Source organism: Seriola dumerili, unplaced genomic scaffold (assembly GCF_002260705.1).
Source record: "Seriola dumerili isolate Sdu_G_001 unplaced genomic scaffold, Sdu_1.0 BDQW01000088.1, whole genome shotgun sequence".
NCBI lineage: Eukaryota > Metazoa > Chordata > Actinopteri > Carangiformes > Carangidae > Seriola > Seriola dumerili.
Genome location: NW_019174343.1, coordinates 13,923,253 through 13,937,353, shown reverse-complemented (window position 1 = coordinate 13,937,353; position 14,101 = coordinate 13,923,253). Strand labels below are relative to the sequence as shown.

At 40.0% G+C, this 14,101-nt stretch overlaps 1 protein-coding gene across 1 annotated transcript; it reads right to left on the bottom strand.

The window, feature by feature from the left end:
• Positions 1-790: 790 nt before the first annotated feature.
• LOC111221509 (arf-GAP with GTPase, ANK repeat and PH domain-containing protein 2-like) lies at positions 791-13,862 on the bottom strand. Its single transcript, XM_022744893.1, has 15 exons — positions 13,831-13,862; positions 13,592-13,713; positions 13,226-13,387; positions 11,814-11,897; positions 11,438-11,542; positions 11,183-11,342; positions 10,315-10,443; positions 10,077-10,214; positions 9,795-9,854; positions 9,212-9,363; positions 7,139-7,229; positions 5,642-5,864; positions 5,107-5,410; positions 4,313-4,604; positions 791-1,020 (listed from the first exon to the last, which is right to left on the bottom strand). Exons 2-14 carry the CDS (start codon positions 13,697-13,699, stop codon positions 4,323-4,325), a joined length of 1,998 nt encoding a protein of 665 aa, XP_022600614.1. The 5' UTR covers positions 13,700-13,713; positions 13,831-13,862; the 3' UTR covers positions 791-1,020; positions 4,313-4,322.
• Positions 13,863-14,101: the final 239 nt, after the last annotated feature.

The window sequence follows — 14,101 nt, the reverse complement described above, 5'->3', positions numbered from 1 at the left end:
GTTAATGGGTTTCTTTTGTTTCCACTTAAAGTTTTGGCAGCACCACTGCGGCTTTGAGTGACAGCCAGAAATACAGGATTGCAGAAATAAAATCATATGAGGTGATGTAAGTTAGCACCTCTGACAAAAAAATGAAGGTGGTCAGGAAAAAATGTTTTCTCAACACATTCATCCTTCATTTTTCCAGCTTTCCATCAGTGGAAGTCTGCTGCATGGGAAAAAGATTTTGGTTTTGCTTTTAAATACTGATTTCTGACTCCCTCTTCCCCATCAGTGACAACACTTAGGAAGGAAATAATCTGGGCTAACTAGACAAATCTACAGGGTCTCAATTAGGAACAATACAATATTCATGTCCTGTTCAGCACCAATGTTTGATAAGGCTGTTGTAGTTTTACATGAAAATGTTTCCAAGTGCAGATTCAAAATTAATAGCACAAACATAATGGTGTAAATGAAGCATCAAATCCGGTTACCTTATATCTTATACACATATATTAAAAAGAAGAAGAAATTGATTATTTAAAAATCTTCTGTGTGATTATTAAATGAATAGGTAAAGCCATTGGAAATGTTGTTTATTGAGGAATGTATTATCAATACTGATGATCTGATGACCAGGTGTATTAAAACCTATTTTCACAAAAAGCATACCAGACTAGTCATTTCATCAAAGACACTTTCACTTTTTTGGATGCCTTAACACTACTGGAAACCTACCACTGACTGTAAATATGTGAGTAAAATACTACAGGCTGCTGCAGATGTAAGTACAAATAGTCTCCTTTTGTTGCCTGAAACTGAAAGGTTTAACTTAGCTGCGGTTTAAATCTCAGTTTTAGAGAGTGAGATGGTTGTAAGTCCAACAGGTGAATATGGCACCAACAGTACATGTGTTCCTATAAAATGCATTCTCAGTGATGAAACAGTAATTTGTGTCCTTGTTTAGTCCTCCCTCCCCTGTCCCAGTCCTCCTGGCACACATTCTTGATAAGATTACCATGAGGATTTCACTTTGAGCTGAGTAGACAAACAGAGGCAGGGGAGGGAAGATGAAGAGGAATAAGATTGTGAGAGTGAATCCAAGATTATTTTAACGAAATTACACACCAGATAAATTACAAAAAACAAAACAAAACAAAACAAAAACCAGAAAACTGACATAATCACAGCAGCCTTGCTTTAAATTGTGAGCGGAGAGGAAATTTTGTTTTATTTTAAGATGAAACTGATCGTCTCTGCTAATTATTATTGTACATTCACTCTTTATAGATTATTTTCTCTACATATGTCAGTCTCAGTTTAGTTTTCTCATACAGTGTACACCAAACTCGGTGCAGAGCAGTTTTGTGTTGGCATATAAAAATGGTCCAAAATGGACCAAGAAGATAAACACCAGCACTTATGTCAAGCAGTAAACTTCAAAAACGCATAAAAAGCCCAACAAAAATGTTTCCATTACACTGAAATCTTTGTCCTGTCAACAGTAACTTTGCATTCATTTTTCTTTTAGAAGATTATCAACAATCATGTTTACAAATGTACGCTGGATTAAACTCTGAGTAAAACATTTCTTGTTCTTTTCGAGTTGTGTACATGTTCCAGAGCCGAGGCCCGAGTTTGAAGCTTTCACAGCAATGTAAACACAAACATGTCAGAAGTGGATTGAATCAATGTCAGTATTTAAGGGAAAACACAAAAGCTGGGTTTTCTCTTTCATGCATTGCGATCTGTAACAAGCACATACAGTCTATAGTATATATACTGATCTTATTTTCAGAGGTTTGGAACCAGTGGCTGTAGCTCACCCAAATAAAGTGGAGTTTAACCCTGTTTGGTTTATGCGGCTCAAATCATTCAAACTCTCTAAGAGCTATATGAAGGCAGCTGGACTTGCTTGGGGTTCTTGGGCGATATTTCATCTCTCATCCAAAAGACTTCTTCAGTCTGAAAGGCTTCTGTCGTGAAACGTCTTCAAGAGCTTCAAGCAAGTCCAGTTGCCTTCGTACAGCTCTGAGATCTGGATGACTGAGGATCTTCACAGACAATTTGAAAACTCAACAGCAACATCTCAAATACAATCTGCAAATACAATCATTCATTAAATTGCAATAATCAGTTGGATTATTGTATTGCAATTGGATAGAGTTAATTCTATATCTATATCATTCATATATCATTATTCCATATCATATATACCAACCTCATGTTTTTTATATAGTTCCTGAACACCAACATCTATAAATCTACAAAACATCCCCATATTGGCACCATTTGCCTTCTAGTTATTGTGTTTATATCACTTTTGTCTTTACATGTGTTTTCCCAGAAAAATCACTTCACAACTCCATGAAACTGAAACCATCTCAGAGATGGTATGATGGAATAAAAATGAGTCCATGACTTCAACCTAGAAAGAAGTAGGTCGAAGCCAGTAGGGGCCTTTAACAAGAGCTGGTGTGATCCAAAACACCTCACATTCAAATGCTAGAAGAGTGTTAAGTGATGGCCTCTGGCTACTGGAGGACTCCCACCTGTCTAGAAAATGATGCTCTCAGCTCAGTTTGAAACATGAACCTTCTGCACACCAGCATATGAGATGTAACTACACTGCATGATGCTCCTGTGAGCTGGAGCCTCTCGTGACCTCCCAGGAGTAAATTCTACAGTATATTTAAAGGTCAAAATAGGTAAGTGAATAACCAAATCTGGACAAACGTATATATATATATACGTATATATATATAAAACAACTTGCCTTTTGAAAAATGGTCTGCTAAGAGCCCAGACACAAAAACACACACAACTCTGAACAAAACACCACAGCTTGGGCAGTAGCCTTAGTGTATTGGTAATGAATGCTCTATGAACCATTGCATGAGTAAAAAAATACAAATGGAGAGAGATGCTTACATCACAGACAAGTACACTCAGCGTCTTCAGATCAACACAAAATACACACAGTACTGCAGGAGGGTTGTTTTTTATGCCTTCTTTTTAAATATTAATTTGGGCAACATTCTTCTAGTTCATGTTGGTTTTCAGCCACTTGTAAATATAATCATAGTCATTCAAAGGCCCAGTTTTGTAGATCACAACATTTGATCTATTAAACCTATTACTTTCAATGTCTATTAGTCACAGCAGGAATATTAGTCAATTAAAAATAAAACAGTAACATCTGGAAAACACATGTTAGTGTTTGAAATAATGAACTCAAACCATCTGTTTTCATATACATTCAGTCAAAATGGAGGCATTTCACTTCTTCGTGTACACGTCTAGTATTACACTCGCCACGGTAATGACCTGCTGCCATGACGCACACATCATGTGCAGTGTTTATGTCACACACAGTGATGCAAACATAACATATAAATCTCAGTTGTGGACGTCAAAGAGTTAATCAGGTGGTAGTCAAAGGAAAACTAAACCAAGAGGCTGTGCAGTAAATCTCTGAGCAGCTATGAGTAACCCTTTGAGTTTTATACACAGAACCAACTGTACAAATCATACAATAACAATCTGGAAAATGAAGCACTTTTAAATCTTTAGAATATTATAGTATTTTTATCAATGTATCTCTATACAGTTATTTTGATTATCTTTAAAACAACCTTTCTTTTCCAACCATTGTAAAGTTTTTTTTTGTTTTGTTTTTTTTAATCAACTTACACAACATTATTTATGCACTGAACGACCAGCTGTGTTGAACGTAACACAGTATACGCACTCTGAATTTAAAACATTCGTGGTCAATAAAGTAGAAGAAGAAGTATGGATGTGTTTGACACCGGGATTTCAAGCAAGACAGACTTGAAAATAGAGACGTCCATCTTTCAAAGAGTAAACTTATTGCAGTTCTTTATTTCTGGGCTCTAGATGCTCAGTTAAGCTGTTTGAGGCCAAAGGCAGATTTCCATCCTCAGTAGAGTGGAGAATAAAGTTGAATATTGACTGCATGAGGAAATGTGAATCAAACCAGCTGGTATACAGTGCAATACATTCCTATTAAATCTGAACGCCATGTCATGTGTAGTCAGGAAAATTTCTCTTTTTGTTTTGGTTAAATCATTGTAGCAGACTGAATGTGCCTGTGTGATTACCAATGAGTGTTTTCATCCCACACAAACATGCACGCGCGCACACACACGCACACACACACACACACACACATCAAACCAGCTGGTATACAGTGCAATACATTCCTATTAAATCTGAACGCCATGTCATGTGTAGTCCACACACACACACACACACACACACACACTCTTACACACTCTTACACACACTCACACACTTTATACCACACCATATTTCCATTATGACACTGCTCTTCTGGAAGTGCTGTAGCTCAAGCTGGTGCCACCGCTCTTGTGCGAGATCTTGAGTGTCGTGGCAACCGTCAGGCTAGGCGTCATAGCAACAGGGAAGCTGGATGTAGCGGCTGCTGCGAAACCGACTGTCGTGGCGACGGAGGGGGACGGTTCATTTGGGCATCCGTACTGGAGCAAGATGTCGACGCACTCCTGGCTGCCAGCACAACGAGCCAGAGCCAACGCTGTCTGCCCCTGAGCGTCCCGACACCGAACATCACAGCCATACTGAACACAAAGAGAAAAAGAAGATCAAAAACTGGATCAGACTATGTAATTACCCCATATTCCACATTTTATCACATGGAATAAATGGCCTGTGGTCTCTGAGGCCTAAAACCTGACAAGGCTGCCTTAAATTATCCCAACAAGATGTGACTCAGTAAGCTTTGTGCTTCCACATTGATTACCACACACACACACACACACACACACACACACACACACACACACACACACTCACACACACACACATCACCTTGAGTGGTCTGCTGAGTCATTTATTCAGCATCTTTTCTTTCTTGCTGAGCCTATTACTTAGAGGTTATTGAAGGGTAACATTATTATTTTTGCTGTGGACGTCGACATTTAAAATCGTTTTACACTTTGTCTATTCTGTTCATTCAGTGCAACGTGTCTCTGTCGCTGTGTATTGCAGTTCTTTGGTGTTTATTACATCAAAACTATGAAGAACCACAGTGAGGTAAAACAGATAGGGAGGGAAACGCACCCAAACAAGAAGCTGCGTCATCACCACATCAGCCTGCTGACAGGCAGCGTGCAGGGCAGAGCCGGGCAGTCGCAGCGCTAAGAGCGACCTGGATGAGAGGGCCAGGCTGAGAGGTGCATTAATGTCCTCCTTAGTGCAGTGGGCCAAAAGGAGCAGCAGCCTGGGGAGGTTGTGCTCCATCACTGCCAACAGAAGACGGCCAGATAGTGTGATGTCTGGGCCCTCACTGGGAGTGGGAGGAGGCAACGGCGCCACAAACAGTTTCTGCTCATATTTGGCTCTGATCCAAGACTCCCGCTCCTCCCTGAACCAGCAAAGAAAGCAGAGAAACAGAAAGAAAGGTGAAATACGTTTACAGCTTCTTGTCTTTTCTTCTGCTCAAGAATGTAAAACAGCTTGTAGACTCAGACGCATAACTGTAAGCAGCTCATACCCGCATGATGTAAGATATTGAACTAGAGCAGTGCTGCCCCATGTCGCATCAATAACGTTACATCTCATGACACGTTGGTCTGTTTTAACACTCTTTCCTTACCTTGTAGCATCGGGCGCTGGTTTACGCCGCCCCAGTGTGCGCGCCTCCCATATACTGTTGACCATGTGGTTGCCGATGGCACGGAGAACCAGAGTCATCTCTCGTGGCAGATCGTCAAGGTCCAGGGAGCGAACACGCGTCAGATGGGTTCCCAAGTTCCTGTGGATTCCTGAACACTCGATGCATATGAGAGCGCCCAGGTTCAGACTGGCCCAGGTTGGATCTTGGGAGAGGGAGAGTACACACAAACAAATTAGGCTGACACTACATTTGAAACTATGTGCAATATGGTTGACAGATTTCTACCATCTGAATTTGTTGTATGCCAGTTTGGCCATGTCATGCCATGAAAGTGTCTGAAGTTGTGTGAAATCCTGTTTGGACAAGTTTTAAAGCAGGGCTGTTAAATCTGTGGCCAGTGAGCCAAACATTATATTCCCCTGAAACTCTGGCCTTTTAAAGTGTTCCAACATCAGAAGAATATTCAGCGTTTAATCTATTTTTGTTCGGTTTAGTGATTTCTAAGATACTGATTTTAATTCTGGAGTATGAGTGAAATTTTGCTGATTACATTTCCTAAAAGCGAAGGTTTGCATCGCAGCCCATTGCTCATGTGTTGGACTGAAATTAGACAATATTTGCACGTCCTTCCCTAATGGATTAATTTACCTTGCACTTAACATTGTAGCCATTCTTTTGGCCAAAAGTTTTGCTTACACAAGTAAAAAATTATTTCAAGGATGACAACTCAATTCAGATTCAATAAAGCATTCAGGTAGTGAGTTTGAGTTGAAGGACTCAGAAAATTTTTTTAACTTACCTTTAAAAATTCAACAATTATACAACATGAATACAATAATGAAGAAAAATTTAAACTCAGTTTTCCTGTGAATATAATAAATATGGTTGGGAAACACGCCAACACACACACACACACACACACACACACACACACACACACAGGTACACATGGAAAACAGGGACTTGCTTTATTTAGAGTTATAGTACATGCATAGTCACTCAATCTGTAACTATTTCACAGATTCAGTGTTCAGTGCATGTAAACCAGGGCCATTATGTGACTGCAACACCTCAATAAATAACAGTCCAAATGAGCTGTTCTTAGGAGAGTCAGAAAGATGTGAAGCTGGTTTTAGATAGTGAGACATTTTCTTGTAACTTTCCAAACCTGACAATCCAGTGGTCACACCCACTCTCCACACTGACTGACCAGGTTTGTTCTAGTGTAATAATGCTTCAACAGCTCCATAAATTCAATTCTCCACATTCCTCTCAGTCTTGGTCTCAAACCTGGTTGATTCTTTTTTCACAGACTTTTGAAACTAAAAACATGACCAAAGAGAAAATAACAAGGGTAGTCTGGAGAGATGACACATGTACAGGGTTGAAATGAGACAAGATGGGAAATGTACCAAAACCAGACACGCGTATGGACATGTACAAGGAGGAGAAAAGCTGTTAGAGTGTGTTACTCACTTGGTGCATCACAGTCAACACAGAAGTTGTTGCCCTTTGCGTTGCGGATCGCCTGCAGAGCCACCGCTTCACTCTGGCTGTTCTTGCGAGCCTGTAGAAAACACACAGTATATGAATAAAATGAAAAAAACACCAGAAAGCGCCCCTCTGTGATATTAGCTCCGCTAACTGCTCTCATTACTAATAACAATGATTATCATCTCCAAATCTCCCAGTGAAAAAGCTGTGGTAGATGGCTATAATCATTATAATGACCATTTAAAGCTGTAAAATGAAGGGTTTTGGCCTCCTATGACATACTATTCTCATAAAGACATGCATCATGGGATTTAGGTAATCATTCAGAATCATCATATTAGTGGCAATTATAATTTTTAGAGATGACTGAACTAATTCCACACCAGGATGTACTCCCCACTCAAGAACAGAAACCATCCTAGCCCATTTGTTAGTTTGGCACATGCAGCACTTTGGTAATGGCCGATCGCATTAGCCGCAGTTTCCTAATGGATTGAGAAGAGTCTCCCTAAGAGAAAGCTCTTCTCATCCAGGAGTCCCAGGGTGTAAATATATAGCATACAATGAGATTAGCGAGCAGATAATGCCGATTCTAAATTTCCGTTTACATTTCAGGAGATAGTGAAATCGCCTCACATACACAATGCTGCTCTTTTTAAGAAAAAAAAAGATAAAAACCCAGTTTGGCTACAACTGCTGCAACCTGTAGTACAAATATATATTTCCACTATTACTATCTACTGTCTATATTTTGCTTGCTAAAATGGGATGATTGCCTTCATTTATATTTGCATACATGTACTGGATATTTGTACAATGATGCTCCAATAATTCTTTAAGCCAATCAATGCTCAGTTTTAGCAGTTAACAAAACTAAAATATTGGTTTGGACTGTCCAAACAAATCTGTGGTGGAATATTGTTTATGTCCTTGATGGAGCTCAGGTCTCATTCAGCAAACACATCCTGTACCCCAAAATGATTTTATTATATAAAGTATTTATGCTATGTGTGTGCCTTTGGCAACTAAAGCCTTAAGAATTATACTGTTGACTTGCAATAAGAGGCGGTCTGAGCAGATGGAAGCGCAGACACAATTTCATGCCAATATGGGTCCCAATATTGCGCTGCACCACCTGATTTGCATAAAAACAAACCTCAGGTGTATGACTCTGCCCATCTCCATGCAAGCAGGTACACGTAATACTAAAAAAGGCACATCTTGAGTTGTTATCATATTCATTAATATTTTGTCCTTTGTGAGTTACATTATCACTGCACTGGGACACACACACACAAGGAGATGTGCCCGCAGGAAACAGATGAAGATGCATTTCAACATATGTGGGAGTAATCAATAAATATGATTCGTTTGCATCTGTGTTGATGGGAGAAATCTATAAAGACCTCGCCCACATATTTAAATCATGTGTCATGTATTAGATTAGTGAAAAAGAATGTATTATGAACATTTCCATGGATCCAGATTTTTTTAAATGATCTTATCAGGTGTAATGCCTCCTGAAAAAATGGCCAAAAGGGAAAAAATTTTACTTAGAATATTGAGAATAATAGAACTGGTGAAGCATAAAAGCATAGAAAAAAAATCTCATAAAATAAGAGGCAATATTGACTGTTTTGAAACAAGATTGGCTAAATAGCTGTGCCGTGATATCATATAGGCAATGAACGGATTTAATGTGTACAGGTACATACAGACAGGTGGAGGTGTATTCATGTCAATATACACGTTCAGACATACACAGTATGTTGATAGAGAATTATGTATGTGCATAAGTATGTAAAAGGATCTTTACTGTCTTTTTATGCATTAATGTGAATGTTTACTGTGTTTTACTGTAGTAAGGAGGATCAGAGTTCTCATTTTTGCAGCCACACCAGTTAAAACATGATGAATTGCGGGTTACAAACCCAGTACAGACATAATTAATGAAGGTAATTAATGACAATACAGTTTTAAAAAAATTATCATTGTAAAATACATTGAATGCATTGTCTATAGAAAATACACTGAATGCCTTTTGTTCTGTCTTGCCTTGTTTTTGCTGCTCTCACACAGCTGCAGACTGGCCAGGATCTGGCTCTCGATGGCTTGGACCCAGGAATCCCTCTCCTCCACACTCTGGGCTTCAAAGTGCCACGTCTGGCCAGTGCTCGACACGATGAGGAAGTCAAAGTTATCCTCATCTGACACAGAAAAACATGAACACACCACATAGATTTTTCAGTGGAAGTCATTTTGCCCATGTAGAAAGTTAAGCCAGTCACCCGAATGCAGACGCTTCTGCAGCATTATGAACGAAAGGGTTTAAGTTTGCATGTATCAATGCAGTTAAGCATCCGTGTTGGACCATCATTTTTCTTTTTGTATCAGTGAACTGTTCAAATATAACCAAACCCCTGACCCACATGATACATTTTGCATTCATGAAGGAAGACAAAATGTATATGTGACGAATACCAATTGCATATTTTACAGTTTAATTTAGCCATGCTACAACAAAGCTTGATATGATATAATATCCTTCCCTGATGTGAAAGGAACCCAAGCCGACAGACTGACGTGTACAGAGGGTCAGGCAGAGTTTGAAAGATGAAGTTCGACAGATCAACATTACCTGTCTTGCTTACGTTTCTTAAGCTACCAAAGCTTTTCAGTTTCCACATTTTGCGCTTGGCTGCAGAAGAAGTCACGAAAAAGCAAAAGAGACAGAGAGGAAACAAAAAATGTTACATGTTGAAAGCACATTAGATATAATATAAAAGTTATCAATTATTACTATTGTTTTTTCATGATTAACATCATCTAAAAAATATCAGAATATGATTGCTGTCTTTATTATTGGGCTTGCTGAATGCTGAATGGAAAAACACATTTGCTGGAGTTGTTCCAGTGTTACCATCTGCTTGGCCAGTGGTTGCATCTCCTTTCTGGTTCATGCTCTTCTTCCTACGATGCTTCTTCCTGTCAGTCACTGGGGAGGCAGAGCCAACATCTTTGGTGGAGGAGGAGCTGGAGACTCCCTCAACTGCAGAGTCTAGCCACAAGAGCACAGGACCAATGCACCAAGTTATATGAATCTGGTGCAAACACATGGATGATTTTAAGTCATGCACATACTGAGGTCCTTTACTCACCAACACTTTGAGCATGGTTAGATAATGTGGAAGGACATCGCTGCACCCCTCTGTTACTCCTCAGGAAGAGTGCACCGCCCAGGCCTTCCATTTCCTCCACTTGCAGGAGACTACTGGCACTTACAGGGACTAAAGAGACAACAGAAAGCATGTACTTAATAACAGAGTTATTTAGGCAAACATTAAATGTAATCTGAGTTTCTATGATTTAAATAAATACGACACTAACACTATATATATATATATATATATATATACCAAAGAAAATAAAAGATACAGAGTATTACTAAATAAATGGTGAAGTGTTTCACACACTCTTGCAAAACGTGTAAAACCCCTTATGATGCTCTTTTGTTAAGGTTTTGCATTCTCTTGCAATTTCTTTCCCACTCTGGTACAGAGGCTTGACCCCCCTCCTCACAAAAAAAGTCTTAAAATCCAAAGGACCATGCACTGACTGTAGTTCTGGGCCCTGATTCCCCCGCCCCAACTCTTGCCTCTTTATCTTTTTTTTTTTCTTTTAACATTACTTTGCTCATTTCTACTCAGTGTCATCAGGTTCTGTTTCACCCACTCACATGCACCCGTGCTTCACAAAGAAAAGAACCATCGTGGAGATTTCAAATCAGGACTTTCAATCAATCTTTTCAAATTTCAGCCTCTTCATGGGTGCACTTTGAAGCACTTTGTGTAAGTGAGTTTTATTTCTATAATTCCTCTGATAATTGGAAAATAGTTGTTAGACTTATTGTAGTTTATGTTTTATACTTATGCCCAGATTTAAATACATTTTTGTGTGGCATCTAAAATTAGAATTGCCCTCATCCTCTCATGGTGTACAATGCAGGAAAAATGTTTATTCTTTGACCTGGGCTGAGACCCTCAGGTCCCGGCACGTCTTTGACCCGCCCGTTGAGCCCGACTGGAGGGCCGCCGGCAGGTACAGCACGGGGCGGTCGCTTTCCCGGCACCTTCACTGTCACTCGCAGCAGGTCCATCTCTTTCCCCGGGGTGTTCAGCATGTAGTCCTGTCAAACCAAACATCCGCCATTACCATCAGCCACCAGCCGTCAGTGGTGCTTTCAGCAGCATAATGCTTTGGGGACTCAACACAGTGACTCACATTGACACTGGAGTGATAGGACAGTATGCCATCGTTGGACAGTGTGACATACTTCTTCTTCCACTCTTTGTTGAGTGAGCTTCCACTGCGCTTCAGCAAGAAGCCCTGATGGAGGTGACAAAACCCGAGAGTGAGAATTTATTGCTAAAGTCTCGCGTGTTCATCTAACATATTTTGGCGGCACACGATTACTGGCTGCCAACAAGACCCACCAACTATTCATCAGGGCAATTTGAGAGATCACACCTCATCGCTCCACATGATGAAACTGCCTTCACACATTTGATTTGAAGAGACAGCTGGTGTGATGTCCTCTGCAGAGGGTCATTAGATACATGATATTTGATTCTGTATCAAGTGCAAATCTGTGTCCTACCTGTTTGATGGGAATGGAGCGCCCACTGCCCAGATCTCCTTTATAGTCTGCACTTCTTCTGTTTGAATCACTGCCTCTCCGGCCCTAGACGAAAAAGCAATAACTGCATCAGAGGCAAGAATGGGGTGATTGGTTAAAAATATTAATTCTAACTCATAAAGCATGGAGCCTTTCCCTATGAATAACTGTGCATTTAAAAAAAAAAAGCCATAAAAGATATTTTGCCTGTAAAGACTGGCTTATAACTGATTTCCATAGAAATTAGTTTAGTACCAGTCCCATTTGCATTGATATCAATATTATCAAATTAACAAAAGCTTACTAGTAATCTGAAAGGGGTCACTCATAGGGACAAATGTACATATCACCCAACTTGGAGTATTTTAGCATCTTTCAGCTCACTGTTCTGGTTTTAAAGCTTGAAACGTTAACGTGTGAATTCTCTCTCACCGCTCTCATCGACTCATCGAAGCCTCTTAATCCCACTGTGCACTACCTGCCCAGCAACAAACAACATACGGACGAAGTTGTGCTTTCAGTTCATTGCCCTGCTCCCTAGGGGCCGAAAATCAATAAATGCAGGTTTAATCTTTTGTTTCAAAATTCTTCTACATGCAATGTCAGATAACCCCATCAAGTCTTACCAGCAAGAGACTGATCAAAAACCGTGTTACAAATAAAAATAAAAAACTAACATAGGCTTCAGCCACTGACTTTATATTATCTATTCACCATTCTGCCCAACATTGATCAAAATGTGGTGTTGAATTTTTTAAATAAAGTTCCTAAGTTTCCTAGTCAAATCCCGAAACCAAGTTATGGGTTTTTCTTAGATATGAATTTCTTTCTTTTTGCAAAAAGACTGCTTGATCTATGCTTTGGTTTTCAAAAGTCAAACATTGAGGAGAATGCAAATTTCCACAGACTAATGCGGTGTGACGAGCTTCTTCACCCATCACTTCTTATCTGATAATGTGTGTTGTTTTGACAAATAAAAGACATCCTATAACAGTAGAGCCATATCCATATCACGGTGCATCTCTCTACCGTTGTGCTTTTTACATTGGTTATACCTCCCACTCCTCCTTTATGGGCCCTGTGAGCAAACTGTTCACTGTGGATATGAGTTAGTAAGTTTTTGTATATTAAGGTGAATAAACTGTATGACAGAGTAAAGTTTCTTACTGTGACTATAGGTTTATCAATAGCATTCTTCCGCTGAGCCTTGGTTTATCTTTATCTGCGTGGCATCTTGACAAGTGCTCACAGTTTCATGAGTTTTTTTAACATGGAAACCGAGTGAAATGTGAGTTAAAAGTAACAAAGAGAAAGAGAATAAAGGGAAAGTAAATAGTGCCAAACCACACTTGAAGCTTGTGTCCCTAAAAAACAATCACTTGATCAATATGTACCGCAAATCGAGAGGTGCGTCTTCGGGTGGCGCTTCGCACTGACCCAGGCGTGGCACTGTCTTGTTTCTCCCCTCTGGCTGTCCTGCCGATCTCCTTATGACTGATCACAGGGGTGGAGGGAAGTGATGAGGAGTAATCACTGCTCTGACCACCGTTACTGGCCTAAAGAGAGGAACGAGGCAGAGCAGCATAAGGGGGGGGGGGTGAACAGGAGAGCGGGATAATTGAGTTTGATACAACAATGTGCATACAGCTTATAAAAAAAAGCCGGACAACAAAAACCTGAAATACACAACACACTCAGTAAGAAAAGATAAATGGTCCAACTTTGCTCAATGTGGAACATATGGTCTTTAACAGTTTTACCTGTCCTGGAAAGACACCTGACACTGGGGTGGATCCTCCAGAGTGACTGGGAGAGTTTGGGAGAGATTTACAGGAAGCCAGTAGAGCAGCTTGCTTCTTGGCTGCCATGATCTTCTGAGCAGCTGTGGAACAAAAAAATAAATGTTAGCCCTCTAAACAGACACATAATCTTTCATATATCTGCTTCTTCTTCAGCAGTACGCTCCATGTTGCGGTCTGGTTTTCACCTGGACACATACCATCAGTGAAGACTCTGTTCACATTGAGGCCGTATGTTGCACAGGTTTCATAGTAAGTGCAGCGCCGCACATCTGAGCACAGCTGTCTGGCCCTGGCATCATCTATTACTCTGGGGTTGGTGCTGCTGATCTTATCTAGAAAAAGAACAAACAACAGATACAGCAAGATGTCACCTCTGCAAACATTTGAATGAAAGCACATGTTGTGTATGAGTGTCTTACCCTGAGTGCCAACTACTACAAAAGGTATCTCAGTGACAGGTCGGTAGAT